Consider the following 17,959-nt stretch of genomic DNA (forward strand, 5'->3'; position numbering starts at 1 on the left):
CATCAGGATTGCTTTTCTTATGGGTAATTCCATTTTAATAAAATCAATACTTCACACCAAAAGAATTAGATGCCAGGAAGAGTATTGGGTCCAACCAGTAGAGCAGTAGGGAGTTTATTGATGTACAAGACCCCTGAAATCAATCACCCCAGGAAACTGCCACACTCTGTCTGTTGGCAAGGGTGACCCTTCTATGTGAGACATCCTTGAGAGAGGGGGAGAACTTGTTGGAGGCCTCAGTGTCTTGATGCTTTGCAGTAAGTGATGCTTTGCAGTGAGTGATGTTTCATAGACCCACTGAGAAGAGGAGTAGATGCTAACTCCCAGTGTCCTACATAATCTGCACCTTCCCATAGCTGCCACTGTTGCCTGCTTCCTGCAGCAGCTCAAAATGAGAAAGTCAGGGAAAGCAAATCCACTTCCTATCAATTAACCCATTCACTGTGGATAATGTGGCCCTGGGGCCTCTGTGGTTGAGATGGGGCTGCCAGACCAGTACATGTGGCTAAGCCCTGAATTCTCTCCCTGAAAACATACAGAGCAGGACAGGCCCACTTGCTGTCTGTCCTTCATTCTCAACAGTTCCTGCCAATAACGTCACCTTTCCCAGCCCCAAGGTCAGGAATCTGTCCCCAGGAAATCTGTCCAACCCCAGAACATGGGCTTTCTTGATGTAACCATCCTTACCTTCCATATTTGGCAGCTGTGGACTCTGACCACTGACTGGAAGCTGTGATGTCCTCATCTGGAATCTGGCCTCCTGACATGCCCAGAGGATAGCGGCATATAGCTAGACCAAGAGAAACCAAAGAGAAGAGAGAGGACATGCTTTTATTTTTATTTCCAGAACTCCCTAGGAAGAACATCACTGAATATTGAACAAGGAATAAGATAATTTACATCTTCCTCAATTCCTCTATGGCCCCAATTTGACCACCCTGACTCTATCAGATTTGTCTTTCTGGCCCTGACTCCAAATAAAATTTGGGCCTCCAAGATTTGACCCCCAGCCAAATCTGTGTTTTGGTTCAAACTCTAACAATCAATGTAATATAATGTAATGTGCCAATTTATGTTTTGTACTTGGTAATAACCCCAGTGGCCCATCCCATTCTCCTGTTAGCAGATGTTCACTTCTAATCAATTTCCTAACAGTAGTGAGGAACACTCATAATCACCAGGCACCCTTATGATACAAAGAATTATTTTTTTTCAGTAGTTAATTTCATGAAAACTATAAAGCAAACTACACACTTGCCTACGAAGGGATCGAACATACATTTTTGGCCCTGGTTAGAACCATGTTCTGAATCCTGGCTATAAACAATAAGCTCTGGATACAGACTTCCACTTTCAACCAAAGACAGGGTAACAGAGACCATATTTGCTCTCCAGTGTGAAACAACCAAAAAGGACAAAATATATGAAAAATTATGTTTTAAGATAATGGGCATCTGACAACAAAGCACAACAATCTGAGAGTCAGGAAACAAAAATTTGAGCCCTGTAGTGGCATCAGTTTACTGGCATGAGAGTGTGTCCAGGATACATCACAATGAGTGGGAACTCAGGCAGAGCCTGGAGAATCTCCTGAGTTGAGGAGACAAAAATAGGAGTCCAGAGAAGTAAAGGAAGCTAGAGTTCTCAGGACACTGGGCTGCCAGATAAAATTTAGTTAAATTTGAATTTCAGATAAGCAACAACAATTTTTTTTTCTTTTCTCTTTTTCTTTTTTATTATACTTTAAGTTCTAGGGTACATGTGCACAATGTGCAGGTTTGTTACATATGTATACATGTGCCATGTTGGTGTGCTGCACCCATTAACTCGTCATTTACAATAGGTATTTCTCTTAATGCCATCCTTCCCCCTTCCTCCCACCCCATGACAGGCCCCAGTGTGTGGTGTTCTCCGCCCTGTGTCCAAGTGTTCTCACTGTTCACTTCTCAACCATGAGTGAGAACATGCAGTGCTTGGCCTTCTGTCTTGCAATCGTTTGCTCAGAATTATGGTTTCCAGCTTCATCCATGTCCCTACATAGGACATGAACTCATCCTTTTTTATGGCTGCATAGTATTCCATGGTGTATATGTGCCACATTTTCTTAATCCAGTCTATCATTGATGGACATTTGGGTTGATTACAAGTCTTTGCTATTGTGAATAGTGCCACAATAAACATACGTGTGCATGTGTCTTTATAGTAGTATGATTTATAATCCTTTGGGTATATACCCAGTAATGGGATCACAGGGCCACATGGTATTTCTAGTTCTAGATCCTTGAGGAATCGCCACAATGTCTTCCACAATGGTTGAACTAGTTTACACTTCCACCAACAGTGTAAAAGCGTTCCTATTTCTCCATATCCTCTCCGGCACCTATTGTTTCCTGACTTTTTACTGATGACCAGTGGTGATGAGCATTTTTTCATGTGTCTGTTGGCTGCATAAATCTCTTCTTTTAAGAAGTGTCTGTTCATATCCTTTGCCCACTTTTCGATGGGGTTGATTTTTTTTCTTATAAATTTGTTTAACTATTTGTAGATTCTGGATATTAGTCCTTTGTCAGATGGGTAGATTGCAAAAATTTTCTCCCGTTCTGTAGGTTGCCTGTTCACTCTGATGGTAGTTTCTTTTGCTGTGCAAAAGCTCTTTAGTTTAATTAGATCTCATTTGTCAATTTTGGCTTTTGTTGCCATTGCTTTTGGTGTTTTAGTCATGAAGTCCTTGCCCATGCCTATGTCCTGAATGCTATTGCTTACATTTTCTTCCAGGGTTTTTATGGTTTCAGGTCTAACATTTAAGTCTTTAATCCATCTTGAATTAATTTTTGTATAAGGTGTAAGGAGGGGATCCAGTTTCAGCTTTCCACATATGGCTAGCCAGTTTTCCCAGCACCATTTATTAGATAGGGAATTCTTTCCCCATTTCTTGTTTCTCTCAGGTTTGTCAAAGATCAGATGGTTGTAAATGTGTGGTATTATTTCTGAGGGCTCTGTTCTGTTCCATTGGTCTGTATCTCTGTTTTGGTACCAGTACCATGCTGTTTTGGTTACTGTAGCCTTGTAGCATAGTTTGAAGTCAGGTAGCGTGATGCCTCCAGCTTTGTTCTTTTGGCTTAGGATTGTCTTGGCAATGCAGGCTCTTTTTTGGTTCCATATGAACTTTAAAGCAGATTTTTCCAATTCTGTGAAGAAAGTCATTGGTAGCTTGATGGGGATGGCATTCAATCTTTAAATTGCCTTGGGCAGTATGGCCATTTTCACGATATTGATTCTTCCTATCCATGAGCATAGAATGTTATTCCATTTGTTTGTGTCCTCTTTTATTTCATTGAGCAGTGGTTTGTAGTTCTCCTTGAAGAGGTCCTTCACATCCCTTGTAAGTTAGATTCTTAGGTATTTTATTCTCTTTGAAGCAATTGTGAATGGGAGTTCACTCATGATTTGGCTCTCTGTTTGTCTGTTAGTGGTGTATAGGAATGCTTGTGATTTTTGCACATTGATTTTGTATCTTGAGACTTTGCTGAAGTTGTTTATCACTTAAGGAGATTTTGGGCTTAGACGATGGGGTTTTCTAAATACAAAATCACATCATTTGCAAACGGGGACAATTTGACTTCCTCTTTTCCTACTTGAATACCCTTTATCTCTTTCTCCCGCCCTGGCCAGAATTTCCAACACTACGTTAAATAGGAGTGGTGAGAGAGGGCATTCCTCTCTTGTGCCAGTTTTCAAAGGGAATGCTTCCAGTTTTTGCCCATTCAGCATGATATTGGCTGCAGGTTTGTCATAAATATTTGTCATAAATATTTTGAGATATGTCCCATCAATACCTAGTTTATTGAGAGTTTTTATCATATAAAGGGCTGTTGAATTTTGTTGAAGGCCTTTTCTGCATCTATTGAGATAATCATGTCGTTTTTGTCTTTGGTTCTGTTTATACGATGGATGATGTTTATTGATTTGTGTATGTTGAACCAGCCTTGCATCCCAGGGATGAAGCCAACTTGATCATGGTGGATAAGCTTTTTGATGTGCCACTGGATTTGGTTTGCCAGTATTTTATTGAGGATTTTTGCATCAATGTTCATCAGGGATATTGGTCTCAAATTCCCTTTTTTTGTAGTGTCTCTGCCAGGCTTTGGTATCAGAATGATGCTAGCTGCATAAAATGAGTTGGGGAGGATTCCCTCTTTTTCTGTTCATTGGAATAGTTTCAGAAGGAATGGTACCAGCTCCTCTTTGTACCTCTGGTAGAATTTGGCCGTGAATCCATCTGGTCCTGGACTTTTTTTGGTTGGTAGGCTATTAATTATTGCCTCAATTTCAGAGCCTGTTATTGGGCTATTCAGGGATTCAACTTCTTCCTGGTTTAGTCTTGGGAGGGTGTATGTGTCCAGGAATTTATCCATTTCTTCTAGATTTTCTCGTTTATTTGTGTAGAGGTGTTTATAGTATTCTCTGATGATAGTTTGTATTTCTGTGGGATTGGTGGTATCCCCTTTATCATTTTTTATTGTGTCTATTTGATTCTTCTCTCTTTTCCTTTTTATTAGTCTTGCTAGTGGTGTATCAATTTTGTTGATCTTTTCAAAATCCAGCTCCTGGATTCATTGATTTTTTTGAAGTGTTTTTTTGTGTCTCTATTTCCTTCAGTTCTGCTGTGATCTTAGTTATTTCTTGCCTTCTGCTAGCTTTTGAATGTGTTTGCTCTTGCTTCTGTGGTTCTTTTAATTGTGATGTTACGGTGTTAATTTTAGATCTTTCCTGCTTTCTCTTGTGGGCATTTAGTGCTATAAATTTCCCTCTACACACTGCTTTAAATGTGTCCCAGAGATTCTGGTATGTTGTATCTTTGTTCTCATTGGTTTCAAAGAACATCTTTATTTCTGCCTTCATTTCATTATTTACCCAATAGTCATTCAGGAGCAGGTTGTTCTGTTTCCATGTAGTTGTGTGGTTTTGAGTGAATTTCTTAATCCTGAGTTCTAATGTGATTGCACTGTGGTCTGAGAGACAGTTTGTTATAGTTTCTGTTCTTTTACATTTGCTGAAGAGTGTTTTACTTCCAACTATGTGGTCAATTTCATAATAAGTGCGATGTGGTGCTGAGAAGAATGTATATTCTGTTGATTTTGGGTGAAGAGTTCTGTAGATATCCATTAGGTCCCCTTGGTGCAGTGCTGAGTTCAAGTCCTGGACATCCTTGTTAACTTTCTGTCTCATTGATCTGTCTAATGTTGACAGTGGGGTGTTAAAGTCTCCCATTATTATTGTGTGGGAGTCTAAGTCTCTTTGTAGTTCTCTAAGGACTGACTTTATGAATCTGGGTGCTCCTGTATTGGGTTCATATATATTTAGGATAGTTAGCTCTTCTTGTTGAATTGATCCCTTTACCATTATGTAATGGCCTTCTTTGTCTCTTTTGATCTTTGTTAGTTTAAAGTCTGTTTTATCAGAGACTAGGATTGCAACCCCTGCTTTTTGTTGTTGTTGCTTTCCATTTGCTTTGTAGATCTTCCTCCATCCCTTTATTTTGAGCCTTTGTGTATCTCTGCACGTGAGATGGGTCTCCTGAATACAGCACACTGATGGGTCTTGACTCTTTATCTAATTTGCCAGTCTGCGTCTTTAAATTGGGGCATTTAGCCCATTTACATTTAAGGTTAATATTGTTATGTGTGAATTTGATCCTGTCATTATGATGTTGGCTGGTTATTTTTGCTCATCAGTTGATGCAGTTTCTTCCTAGCATCGATAGTCTTTACAATTTCGCATGTTTTTGCAGTGGCTGGTACTGGTTTTTCCTTTCCATGTTTAGTGCTTCCTTCAGGAGCTCTTGTAAGGCAGGCCTGGTGGTTACAAAATCTCTCAGCATTTGCTTGTCTGTAAAGGATTTTATTTCTCCTTCACTTATGAAGCTTAGTTTGGCTGGATATGAAATTCTGAATTGAAAATTCTTTTCTTTAAGAATGTTGAATATTGGCCCCACTCTCTTCTGGCTTGTAGAGTTTCTGCTGAGAGATCTGCTGTTAGTCTGATGGGCTTCCCTTTGTGGGTAACCTGACCTTTCTCTTTGGCTGCCCTTAACACTTTTTCCTTTATTTCAACCTTGGTGAATCTGACAATTATGTGTCTTGGAGTTGCTCTTATCAAGGAGTATCTTTGTGGCATTCTCTGTATTTCCTGAATTTGAATGTTGGCCTGCCTTGCTAGGTTGGGGAAGTTCTCCTGGAAAATATCCTGAAGAGTGTTTTCCAACTTGGTGCTATTCTCCCCATCACTTTCAGTTACACCAATCAGACGCAGATTTGGTCTTTTCACATAGTCCCATATTTCTTGGAGGCTTTGTTTGTTTCTTTTTACTCTTTTTTTCTCTAAACTTCTCTTCTCACTTCATTTCATTCACTTGATCTTCCACTTGATCGAATTGGCTACTGAAGCTTGTGCATGTGTCACGTTGTTCTTGTGCCATGGTGTTCAGCTCCATCAGGTCATTTAAGGTCTTCTCTGTGCTGTTTATTCTAGTTAGCCATTCGTCTAATCTTTTTTCAAGGTTTTTAGTTTCTTTGTGATGGGTTCGAACATCCTCCTTTAGCTGGGAGAAGTTTGTTATTACCAATCTTTTGAAGTCTACTTCTGCCAACTCATCAAAATCATTCTCCGTCCAGCTTTGTTCCATTGCTGGTGAGGAGCTGCACTCCTTTGGAGGAGAAGAGGCACTCTGACTTTTAGAATTTTCAGCTTTTCTGCTCCAGTTTCTCCCCATCTTTGTGGTTTTATATACCTTTGGTCTTTGCTGATGGTAACCTACAGATGGGGCTTTGGTGTGGATGTCCTTTTTATTGATGTTGATGTTATTCCTTTCTGTTTGTTAGTTTTCCTTCTACCAGTCAGGACCCTCAGCTTCACGTCTGTTGGAGTTTGCTGGAGGTCCACTCTAGACCCTGTTTGCCTAGGTATCACCAGTGGAGGCTACAGAACATGTTGCTCCCTGATCCTTCCTCTGGAAGCTTCGTCTCAGAGGGGCACCCTGCTGTATAAGGTGTCAGTTGGCCCCTACTGGGAGGTGTCTCCCAGTTAGGCTACTCAAGGGTCAGGGACCCACTTGAGAAGGCAGTCTGTACGTTCTCAGATCTCAAACTCCATGCTGGGAGAACCACTACTCTCTTCAAAGCTGTCAGACAGGGACGTTTAAGTCTGTAGAAGTTTCTGCTGCATTTTGTTCAGCTATGCCCTGCTCCCAGAGGTGGAGTCTACAGAGGCAGGGAGGCTTCATTGAGCTGTGGTGAGCTCCACCCAGTTCCAGCTTCCTGCCATTTTGTTTACTTACTCAAGCCTCAGCAATGGCGGACGCCCTTCCCCCAGCCTCGCTGCTGCCTCGCAGTTCAATCTCGACTGCTGTGCTAGCAGTGAGCAAGGCTCCTTGGGCGTAGGACCCTCTGAGCCAGGCATGGGATATAATCTCCTGGTGTGCCATTTGCTAAGACCGTTGGAAAAGTGCAGTATTAGGGTGGGAGTGTCCCGATTTTCTGGGAGCCATCTGTCATGGCTTCCCTTGGCTAGGAAAGAGAATTCCCTGATCCTTTGCATTTCTTGGGTGAGGTGATGCCCTGCCCTGCTTCGACTCACACTCTGTGGGCTGCATCCACTTTCCAACAAGTCCTAGTGAGATGAACCTGGTACCTCAGTTTGAAATGCAGAAATCACTTGTCTTCTGCATCACTCACGCTGGGAGCTGTAGACTGGAGCTGTTCCTATTCGGCCATCTAACAGAAAGTTTTAGGGTGTAAGTATGTCCCATCCTATAAAAAATTATCAGGCATGTGAAAAAGCAGAAAAATAGAACCCAAGGTAAGAAGAAAAAGAACAACTGAAACAGATTCACAACTGATTGCATTTCAAAATCCCAATGACATTTGTTACAGAAATTATTTTAAAATAATTTTAAATCCTAAAATGTATATGGAACCACAAAAAGTTTCAAAATAGCCAAAGCGATCTTGAAAAAGAAGAAATCAATCAGATTTCTTCACACGTCCTAATTTCAAAATATTACACGTCCTAATTTCACATGTCCTAATTTCAAAATATTTTAGAAAGTTACTTAAAACAGTATGGTACCTGAAAAAACAGACATATAGACCAATAGAACAGAATAGAGAGCCTGGAAGTCACCCACACAGGTCAACTGAGCTTCAACAAGAGTGTCAAAAATATACAATGAGCAAAAATATTATCTCATCAATAAATGGTGTTGGGAAAACTGGATATCCACATGCAAGATAATAAAATTAAACTACTATCATACATTGTACCCAGAAATCAACTTAAAATGGATTAAAGATTTAAACATGATATCTAAAAGTATAAAACTTCTGGAGGAAGATATAAGAAAAAAAGCTTGATGACATTGGTCTAAGCAATGATTTCTTGGATATGATACCAAACACATAAGCAACAAAAGCAAAAACAGGAGGAACTACAATTGAACAACAACAACAAATACTTCTGCACAGCAAAGGAAACAATTTACCAAGTGAAAAGACCTTTGGAATGAGAGAAAATATTTGCAAATTATTTATTTGAAGGTTAATATCCAAGATATATGGAGAACTCATACAACTTGATAGGAAACAAAAAATACGATTTTAAAATGGTCAAAGAAGTTGAATAGACATTTCTTCAAAGAATATATACAAATGTCCAAGTTATATGAAAAGATATTCAACATCACTAATCATTAGGGAAATGCAAATTAAAACTGTGATGAGATATCACCTTATACATGTCAGGATGACTATCATCAACAAAATCAAAAGATAACAAATGTTGGCAAGGATGTAGACAAATTGGAACCCTTATAAACTGTTAGCGGGAATGTAAAATGATGCAGTCACTATAGAAAACAGCATGAAGGCTCCTCAAAAAATTAAAAATAGAACTACCATATGCTCCAGCAGTCCCAGTTCTGGTATACACCCAAGAGGATCTAAATCAGCATCTTGAAGAGATATCTGCCTTTCCATGTTCATTGCAGCACTATTCACAAAAGCCAAGACATGGAAACAACACAAATGACTATCAGCAGATAAGCAGATACAGAAAACTTGGGATACACATACAATGGAATCTTATTCAGCTGTTAAAAAGAAAGAAATTGTGTGGGGGGCTAGGGGAGGGATAGCATTAGGAGAAATACCTAATGTATATGATGGTTTGATGGGTGCAGCAAACCACCATGGCATGTGTATACCTATGTAACAAACCTGCACATTCTGCACATGTACTCCAGAACTTAAAGTATAACAATAATAAAAATAATAATTAAAAGAAGGAAAAAGAAGAAAGAAAGAAATCCTAACATTTGTGACTACATGGTTGAACCCAGTAGACATAATTCTAAGTGAAATAAACCAACCATAGAAGGACAAATATTGCATGGTTCCACATATGTAAGGTATCAAAAATAGCCTAAATCATAGAAACAGAGTAGAATGATGGTTTCCAGGAGTTGGGAGGAAGGGGAAATGGGGAATTCCTATTCAAGGGATATAAATTTCAGTTATACAAGATTAATATGTTCTAGAGATCTACTGCACAACATTGTGCCTATACTTAACAATACTGTATGTTACACTTAAAAACTTGTTAAGAGAGCAGGTCTCATTAAATGTTTTTACAATCATCATCATTATGATTATCATCATAAAGAACTGACTGCATTTTAACCGTAGGCACTTCACTTGTCCCACCCTAGATCATGCCTTGCTATTCAGCAATAAAATGAACTATTAATGCATGCTACAACAACATGGATAAATTTCAAAACAACTATGCTTAGTAAAAAAAGTCAGACCAAAAAAGTACATACTGTTTGCTTCCATTTATATGTAACTTTAGAAAACAAAAACAAGTTAATCTATAGTGACAGAAAGAGATCAGTGGTTTCCGGGGGGAAGGAGGAGTGGCCAGAGGAATCATAAAGGGACACAAGCAACTTTTGGCAGTGATGGATGTGGTCATTATCTTGACTATGGTGATGATTTCACGGGTTTACATGTAAGTCAAAAACTGCACAACCTGTGCATTTTTAATGTGTGCATCTATTGTATGTCGAGTGTACTTCAATAAAACTGTTTTTGAAATAATCTCTGGAGCAAGATAATTTTGAATATTTTTATTTGTGTACTTTCACTTCCATTTTCAATGCCTGTAGCCAGGCCTTTATGTTCATTTGCCCTAGGGGACATTTATGTTTACAGGGAAGAAAAAAGAAACTGCATGAAGACAAAGAACTTCCTAGAAAGCCTGCCCTCAGTAAGGGACTGCAGGGTGGAGCAGAGGTAGCAGGGAGAAAGGCGAGACTTCCCTCAGCTTGGAGGGGTCAGAGATAGGCAAATTATAGTACTAACATGTACCAAGCCCCATTCCCTGGAAGTGCCCTGGAGAAGTAGCAAAAATCAAGGGAAAAAGGTTTCACATGAGCATAATGTCCAGGCTTGGCACAGAAACAGCAGAACTGCTTTCCCTAAGGAACATCATGGGCTTGGAGAATGAGGATATCCACTGCAACCATGATGAACTGAAGGCAAGAGGGCCCTTCTCTCTGTGTCATACCAAAAAGAGCTCCTGGAGTCTTATCTCACCCTAAGAAAGGGAAAGATGGCTTTAGGCCAAGGATTAGCTGATACTTCCAGAAACTGCAATTAACCAAAATTATATGCAGGAAGTTTTGGCAAGAAACATGGCCATATACCCACAGGAACACTTCTATGTTCACCATCTGATATACTTTGGCTGTGTCCCCACCAAGTCTCAACTTGAATTGTATCTCCCAGAATTCCCACATGCTGTGGGAGGACGTAGGGGGAGGTAATTGAATCATGCGGGCTCGCCCGTCTTTCCTGTGTTATTCTTGTGATAGTGAATAAGTCTCACAAGATCTGATGGGTTTATCAGGGGTTTCTGCTTTTGCTTCTTCTGCATTTTCTCTTGCTGCTGCCATGTAAGAAGTGCCTTTTGCCTCCTGCCATGATTCTGAGGCCTCCCCAGCTATGTGGAACTGTAAATCCAATCAAACCTCTTTTTCTTCCCAGTCTTGGGTATGTCTTTATCAGCAGCATGAAAACGGATTAATACGCCATGTGGTATAGTTTGGATATTTGCCCCACCCAAATCTCACACTGAAAAGTAATCCCCAATGCTGGAGATGGGGCCTGGTGGGCGAGGCGGGGGTGTTTGGATCATGGGAGAGGATCTCTTATGAATGGCTTGGGCCATCCCCTTGGTGGTAAGCGAGCTGTCACTCTAAGTTCACAAGGGATCTGGTCATTTAAGAGTGTGAAGTCCCTTCCCCACCACCCCACTCTCTCCTCTCTCTCTCTTGCTCCTGCTTTCACCATGTGATATGCCTGCCCCCACTTCACCATCTGTGATGATTATAAGCTCCCTGAGGCCTCCTCAGAAGCCAAGCAGATGCCAATGCCATGCTTGTGTAGCCTGCAGAACTATGAACCAATTAAGCCTATTTTCTTATAAATTGACCAGTCTTGGGTATGTATTTATAGCAATGCAAGAATAGCCTAATACACCATCCACTATGATTTCCAAGTCAGTTTTGAATCAAGAGATGAACATAGGAGTGTAATATTATTTTGTCTATTCTTATCGAAAGCATAATTTCTCCAGTAGAGGTAATATGTGCCACAGATAATCATTATGCTTGAATCTTAAGGGCAAATCTGAACTGTTTGGGGATGAAGCAACAAATTCTCAAATTCCACTTTCTGAGAAGTGAAATTGAAGGGAAGAGTAAGGATGAGGAAATACTAACGCAGGATGCTAATGGGGCCAACATTTCCAATGGATGAGATCAATGTACTTTTTGAAAATCACACACAGAAAATGGCCCTCTCAGGGGCCTGCTCTAACCCCTCCTCAACACTGATCTTACATGTTGTTGAGTGTGCTAAGTGTTTTAGTCCTTGGCACCAGAGACTTAATGAACAAAGAGAGGCTTCTGGAGGCCTTTAACCTGGGCTACATGCCCAGGTCGGTTTATCAGAACACTCACATTGGCATTTAGGACCCAAGCCCAGCTACTAATAATGTAGAACATCACTTACCCTTTGTCACTGTCACCTGTGTGTATATCTCCCTCAGGCACCTCCTGGGGAGAAGATCTAGCTGTCCAAGGCAGGCATTCCTGGATCTTTTAGCTTTAGTCCATATCACAGTGTCCCTGATTGCCATCTTGACCCTGATAATAGAATTCTTAACAAGTTGCAAGGTGCTGTCCCACGGCTTACCTTTGCTTCACCCTTGCAATAACCCTATGTAGTAGGCAGAGTACACACTATTACTCTCAAAATATATACAGGTTGAGTATCTCAAATCCAAAATTTGATACTTTTTGAACACCAGCACGATATTCAAAGGAAATGCTCATTAGAGAATTTTGGATTTTGGATTTGTGGATTTGGGATGCTTACCTGAAGTGTGTGTATATATATATATATATACATACACACACACACACACACACACACACACACACACACACACACTCCAAAGTCCCAAAATTCTAAAATCCAAAACACTTCTGGTCCCAAGCAGTTTAGATATGAGGAAACCAGCAGAAGGCCCACAGCTATTAAGTAGCAGGGATTGACTTAGATTACATTCTGTATCTCTATCCAAAATTTGTACCAATACACCAGACCTTGGCTTTAACCAAAAGAGTGGCCTGATGCAAGTTTTGTCTCCCAAGAGTCCAGGCTGCCACACAGGTATGTAACTTAGTCAGAGAGCTGTTCTCTAGCATCTTCTCTCTCTTCTGAAACCAACGCTGTGTTCAGAGTCCAGTCCTATCTCCAACCCCACTTGCTTATTGCTTTCCAAACCCATGGTTTATTTTAGTTCCTATAGGTATTAAATAATTCGTTAAGCAATTCATTGGCCCTGAGGGAATACAGTGGTAAACAAAACAAAGCGCCTTTTGTCATTGAGTTTACATTCTCATGTGGGGAAACAGACAATAAAGCAAATAAATATATAATGTGAGAGAAGATGGCAAGTGCTGTGAAGAAATACAATGTATGCAAAAGGAATAGGCATTCTTTTATATAAAGAAATGAAGGAAGGCTTCTCAGATAAGGTGACTTGGAACAGAGACAGGAGTGAAGGGAGACAGGAACCAGGTGCCTCTTGCAGGGATGATGGTTTATGCAAAGGAAACAGCAAGTGCAAAGGTAAACTTGAGGAAAGAGCATGCTTGTTGTGGAGGTGGTTTGAGTTACAGCAAGGAGGCAGTTTACCCAAAGTGAAAAAACTAGTTAAAGTCCTTATGCTAGCATTCTCCTTTTGCAATGTAATGAACTTGTACTCAACTAAAGCAAGCATTTTGTGGGGAGGATAGGGCCAATTACAATGAATGTCTCCTTTCTCTGATTTCTCACATTTTAAATTATCTTTCTTATACTATTAGATACATATTGCTTTGTAAGGTACCATGTGTGACAGTTCTATCTCCCCTGCAGGTGGCAAAATTTTGAGGGGAATAAAGCACTGTATCTTATTCATTTTTATTTCTCAGTGCATTCTGGGGAGAAAATAGGTATTCAAAATATTTATTGAAAAAAAGAGGTAAATTTCAGAGATAGATGTAAATAAGGAGTAAAGATAACATTGAGTAAAATACAGACTGCCTCTGAAGCTCATCCTCCAGTCTTTTTTTTTTTTTTTTTTTTTCCAGACTCATTCTTTCAATGACTTAAGCCAAAAATCTTGAGGCCATTCTTGACTCCTTCAATACCCTGTATCCAGTCCATCCACTGACAGAAGATTCTACTGGCTACCCTAAAAATATTCCCATATCCCACCTACTTCTTCTCACATATTTTACTACCATAATAAGCTAATTCACTGTCTTCCATTGCCAGGAATAGTACAATAATTTCCTAACTGGCCTCCCTTAGTCCACCTTTTCCCATGTATCTTTTAGAATGTAAGTCAGATCAATAAACTCTTCTGCTCACACTATTCACAATAACAAAGATATTAAATCAGCCTAGGTGCCCATCAATAGTGGATTGGATAAAGAAAATGTGGGCTGGGCACGATGGCTCACAACTGTAATCCCAGCACTTTGGGCAGCCCAGGTGGGCAGATCACTTGAGTTCAGGAGTTTGAGACCAGCTTGGCCAACATGGTGAAACCCTGTCTCCATTAAAAATACAAAAATTAGCCAGGCATGGTGGTGTCCCCTGTAATCCCAGCTACTAGGGAGGCTGAAGCAGGAAAACTGCTTGAATCTGGGAGGCAGAGGTTGCAGTGAGCCTAGATCGCGCCACTGCACTCCAGCCTGGGCGACAGAGAGAGACTCCATCTCAAACAAACAAAACAGAACAAAAAAAGAAAAGCAAAGAGGAAAAGAAAAGAAAAGAAGAGAAAAGAAAATGTGGTACATATACAGCATGGAATACTATGTAGTCATAAAAAAATGTAAGTCAGATCATGAAACTCTTCTGCTGACACTATTCACTATAGTGAAGACATGGAATCAGACACCCCCTGGCTGTCTTGGACCTTGTCCTTACCATGAGCCACACTGGCCTCCTTGTTGTTCCTCAAACACACTAAGTATACTTTTCCTTCAGGAATTTTAATGTGCTGTTAAGTATCTAATTCAGTAAAGTAAAATAGAGTTGAGAAAAGAAAAGTGAAATACCACACTGCCCATTCTTTCGTATATTAACATCTCTGAAATCTGGATGCACTTCACAAGCAAATAGTGTCATAGTTTAACTGGCAGTAGCTTTTTTTTTTCTTTCTTAGAGGCACATAAAGTAATGATGCATCTTAGAGTCGTGAGTTGCTTAAATTCAGTAAAATGCAGTAATGATGATATCCATTTAGAAGCATGTATCAAGTGTCAGGCAATATGATAAGCATTTTCCACCCAATATTTCACGTTTCCCATTAACAGGTAAGTTTTAACTGCAAAGGCCATTCATCGAGTAAATACTAACTCATCTTAGAACTTGGCTCTAAAGCCTGTAATTCCACTGAGCACACAACCCTTGAAAATCAAGACTTCACATCCACTTCCGGTTCTACCACTTATACCATGTGCGATCTGAGCAAGCTCCTGGCTCTCTTTGGGTCTGTTTCTTCATTTGGAAAGCAAGGGAGTTCTATTAGGCTTTCTGTAAGGCAGTGGTTCCCAAAGCCAGTCCATGGACCAATAGCATTAGAAAAGCCTACAGAGGTTTTAGAATGTATGTTTGTGAGCCTCCTCTTAGAGATTTTGCTTTGGTATATCTGAAGCTGAGCCCAGTAGCCTGCATATGTTTACAGTCCCCCAGTGACTGTGCTGCATAGCCAGGCTCTGGCCCAGGTCCCTTCAGCCTGGACGTGTAATGGTTCTCTGGGACTATGCTGGTCACCAGAGAAAGTCACACTGACAGTCCCACTGGGCTTTCATCCCTGGCTATCATGCATCTCTAGACACTAGGCCATGAATGCAATGAGAGCCTCTGCTTCTTGGAACATCTAAAGTAAACCAAAAATAGGGAATGAGGGTTGCGTGAGGTGAATCATGATATTGTTGCAAATAACTTCTCTTCTAACATACTGCTCAGTCTGAGAATAGCAACTAAGGAGTTTTATCAGAGCTGCTGCTGCTGCAGCTGCCTTTATGACACACTTCAGTTAAATTATATTTCTTAGGCATTGAAACCCTTTATATTTTGTGTCCTAACTGAACCCATTCAGGAATTTCCCTATTTAACAGATGAGAAAAATGGAGCAAAAGAGAGGTGAAGTGTGTGGGATGGGAGGGTGGGGGTAGATCCACATAGGATATTCTGCTATGTGGTTTCAAAGGAGTGCCAGTTTCCTTCCTGAAGGCTCTTTGATCTAGGTACTGTGATTGCATTTCAGTTACCATTTAGAGCTGTGATCCTCCAAATATGCTTCCAGGACCAGCAGCATCAGCATCACCTGGGAACTCATTAGCAATGCTAATTATTAGTCTCCATTTGATCTATTGAATCAGAAACTCTGGTGGGGTTGCTGGGAGTGGGCAGCGAACAGTGTTTTAACCACTCCTCTAGGTGACCCTAATGCAAACTCAAGCTTGAGAACTAGAGGAAGTAGGGGAGGACATGAGGCTTCATTTCATGTAAATAACTTGCTACATGTGTCAGCGCTCCCCTCCTCCTCAACTCCTCTAGCCCTTCCAGCTTACAGAGGGTTTAGGTCAACAGTATGGTGGACAGCAGCATGGCAATGACATTGATGAAAAATGGAAAGGCTCTCCCTGAGTCAGCCTCTGCCTGGAGACCAACATAGAATTCTTGGAGAGGAAGAGTTCAGGAATGATAGGTAACATGTTACTCTCAACAGGAGGAAGTCAAAGAATGAGAAGCAAGCTTGGCCTTTGAGAATCATCCAGTCCATCAGCAAGTTCTACAAATCCTATCTCCTGCAGTCGAGTCCAGCTGTTTCTCTCCTCTATTCTTCCCGTGCAGTGCACAACCTCCACGACCTCCCATCTGAGCCACTATAATGCCTTCTAGCTCTTCTTCGTCATTCCTCTATCATCCCTTCTCAACACAACAGCCCAAATTAGCTTCCTAAAACTTTATTCTGTCATGAACTTTCTAACAGGTTTCCACTCTTGTTAAGAAAATGTGACCCATAAGGTCCACATGATCGGGTCTCAGCCTACACTCTGGCCTCATCTCTGGCTACTCCCTGTTCTTTGCTCTCTACCAAGCATGCTGACCTTATTTCAGTTCCTGAATGCACAAAGCATCTTCCAGCCTCAAGGTCTCTGTGCATGATGTTCCCTTTACCTGGGATGTGCATCCTCCCTCCTTCACTCACTAGCTCCTGCTCATCCTCCAGCTGTCAGCCAGTCACTCCCCCAAGGAATTCCTCCAAGCCCCCAGCTAAGTTAGGAATTTCTATTATATGCTCTTATAACACACTGGTTTTCATAACACTTTTTACACTTGTCATGTAAATAATTGCTTAAGTTTTGTCTGCCCACTCAACAGTATGTGTTATGAGGTCAAGGATCATGTCTATCTTCCTCTGTTGTATCTCCAGTTTCTAGTAGGATGTCTGGCATTAATCAAGTGCTCAATAAACGTCTGTTGAAAAGTGATAAAGGAAGTGTTTTCTGTTGTTCATCATTATAAGTCTTAAAAACAAAGTCCCAGGAGTTTGGTCAAGGGTAGCCTTGGCTAATAGTGTTTTAGCAGACAGCAGATACAGGAAACTTCCTTGTAAGTCTGAGTCATGATATATTTTTTTGCAATCTATCTTTACCTGCATGTATTTAGTTAACAAATGTATTTCTTTTATGAATATGTATGTATTTATTTAATAAATAAGTTTTTGCTGTGTATCAGATGTTCTTCTGAAGATACAGTAGTAAGCAAGACAGATAAAATAATTTATCTCATGAATCTTACATTCTGGCAGGGGAGACAGAAAAAAGACAATAGATTTTTCATAATCAAATACACACAATTTGATTATGTATTTGACAGTAGCTATTACTGGCTCTTCCTATTCAGGTAGTGTGACGAAGCTATGCAAAATACTAAAACATGATATGGGATAGAAGTGCTGATGGTGTGTAGGGGGGCTCTTTTAAGTAACAAACTTCAATGAAGATTTTCTGTTTCTCTTGTGCTTGTTTACCTCCTTGCTGAAATTGTGAGCAATTTTGAGAATAGCAATCATGTCAGATTCTTCCTTTTCTCCCTCAGTACCTGCCAACACACAGCATCCATGAGATGTTCAACACACATCTGGCAAATAAATAAGTAGATGAAAAAGCAGAGAGGGCTACAAGCATTGCACACAATCTCCAGACAACGAAAGTTAGGATGGAGGTCTAGAAATTGGGACAAAGTAATATAAGGATGAGGATAGACAA

General features: G+C 40.4%; 1 protein-coding gene across 7 annotated transcripts in view; it reads right to left on the reverse strand.

Annotated features, from left to right (window-relative positions):
- LOC105498234 (discoidin domain receptor tyrosine kinase 2) overlaps positions 1 to 17,959 on the reverse strand; it is a 164,197-nt gene that overhangs the window by 33,779 nt on the left and 112,459 nt on the right. For all 7 annotated transcript variants that reach the window (XM_011770243.3, XM_071081961.1, XM_071081969.1 and 4 more), the window contains one exon: positions 688 to 790. In XM_011770243.3, the coding sequence (XP_011768545.1) occupies positions 688 to 790 (103 nt within the window). The remainder of the gene's footprint in view (positions 1 to 687; positions 791 to 17,959) is intronic.

The sequence above is a fragment of the Macaca nemestrina genome, chromosome 1 (genome assembly GCF_043159975.1).
Source record: "Macaca nemestrina isolate mMacNem1 chromosome 1, mMacNem.hap1, whole genome shotgun sequence".
Classification (NCBI taxonomy): Eukaryota; Metazoa; Chordata; class Mammalia; order Primates; family Cercopithecidae; genus Macaca; species Macaca nemestrina.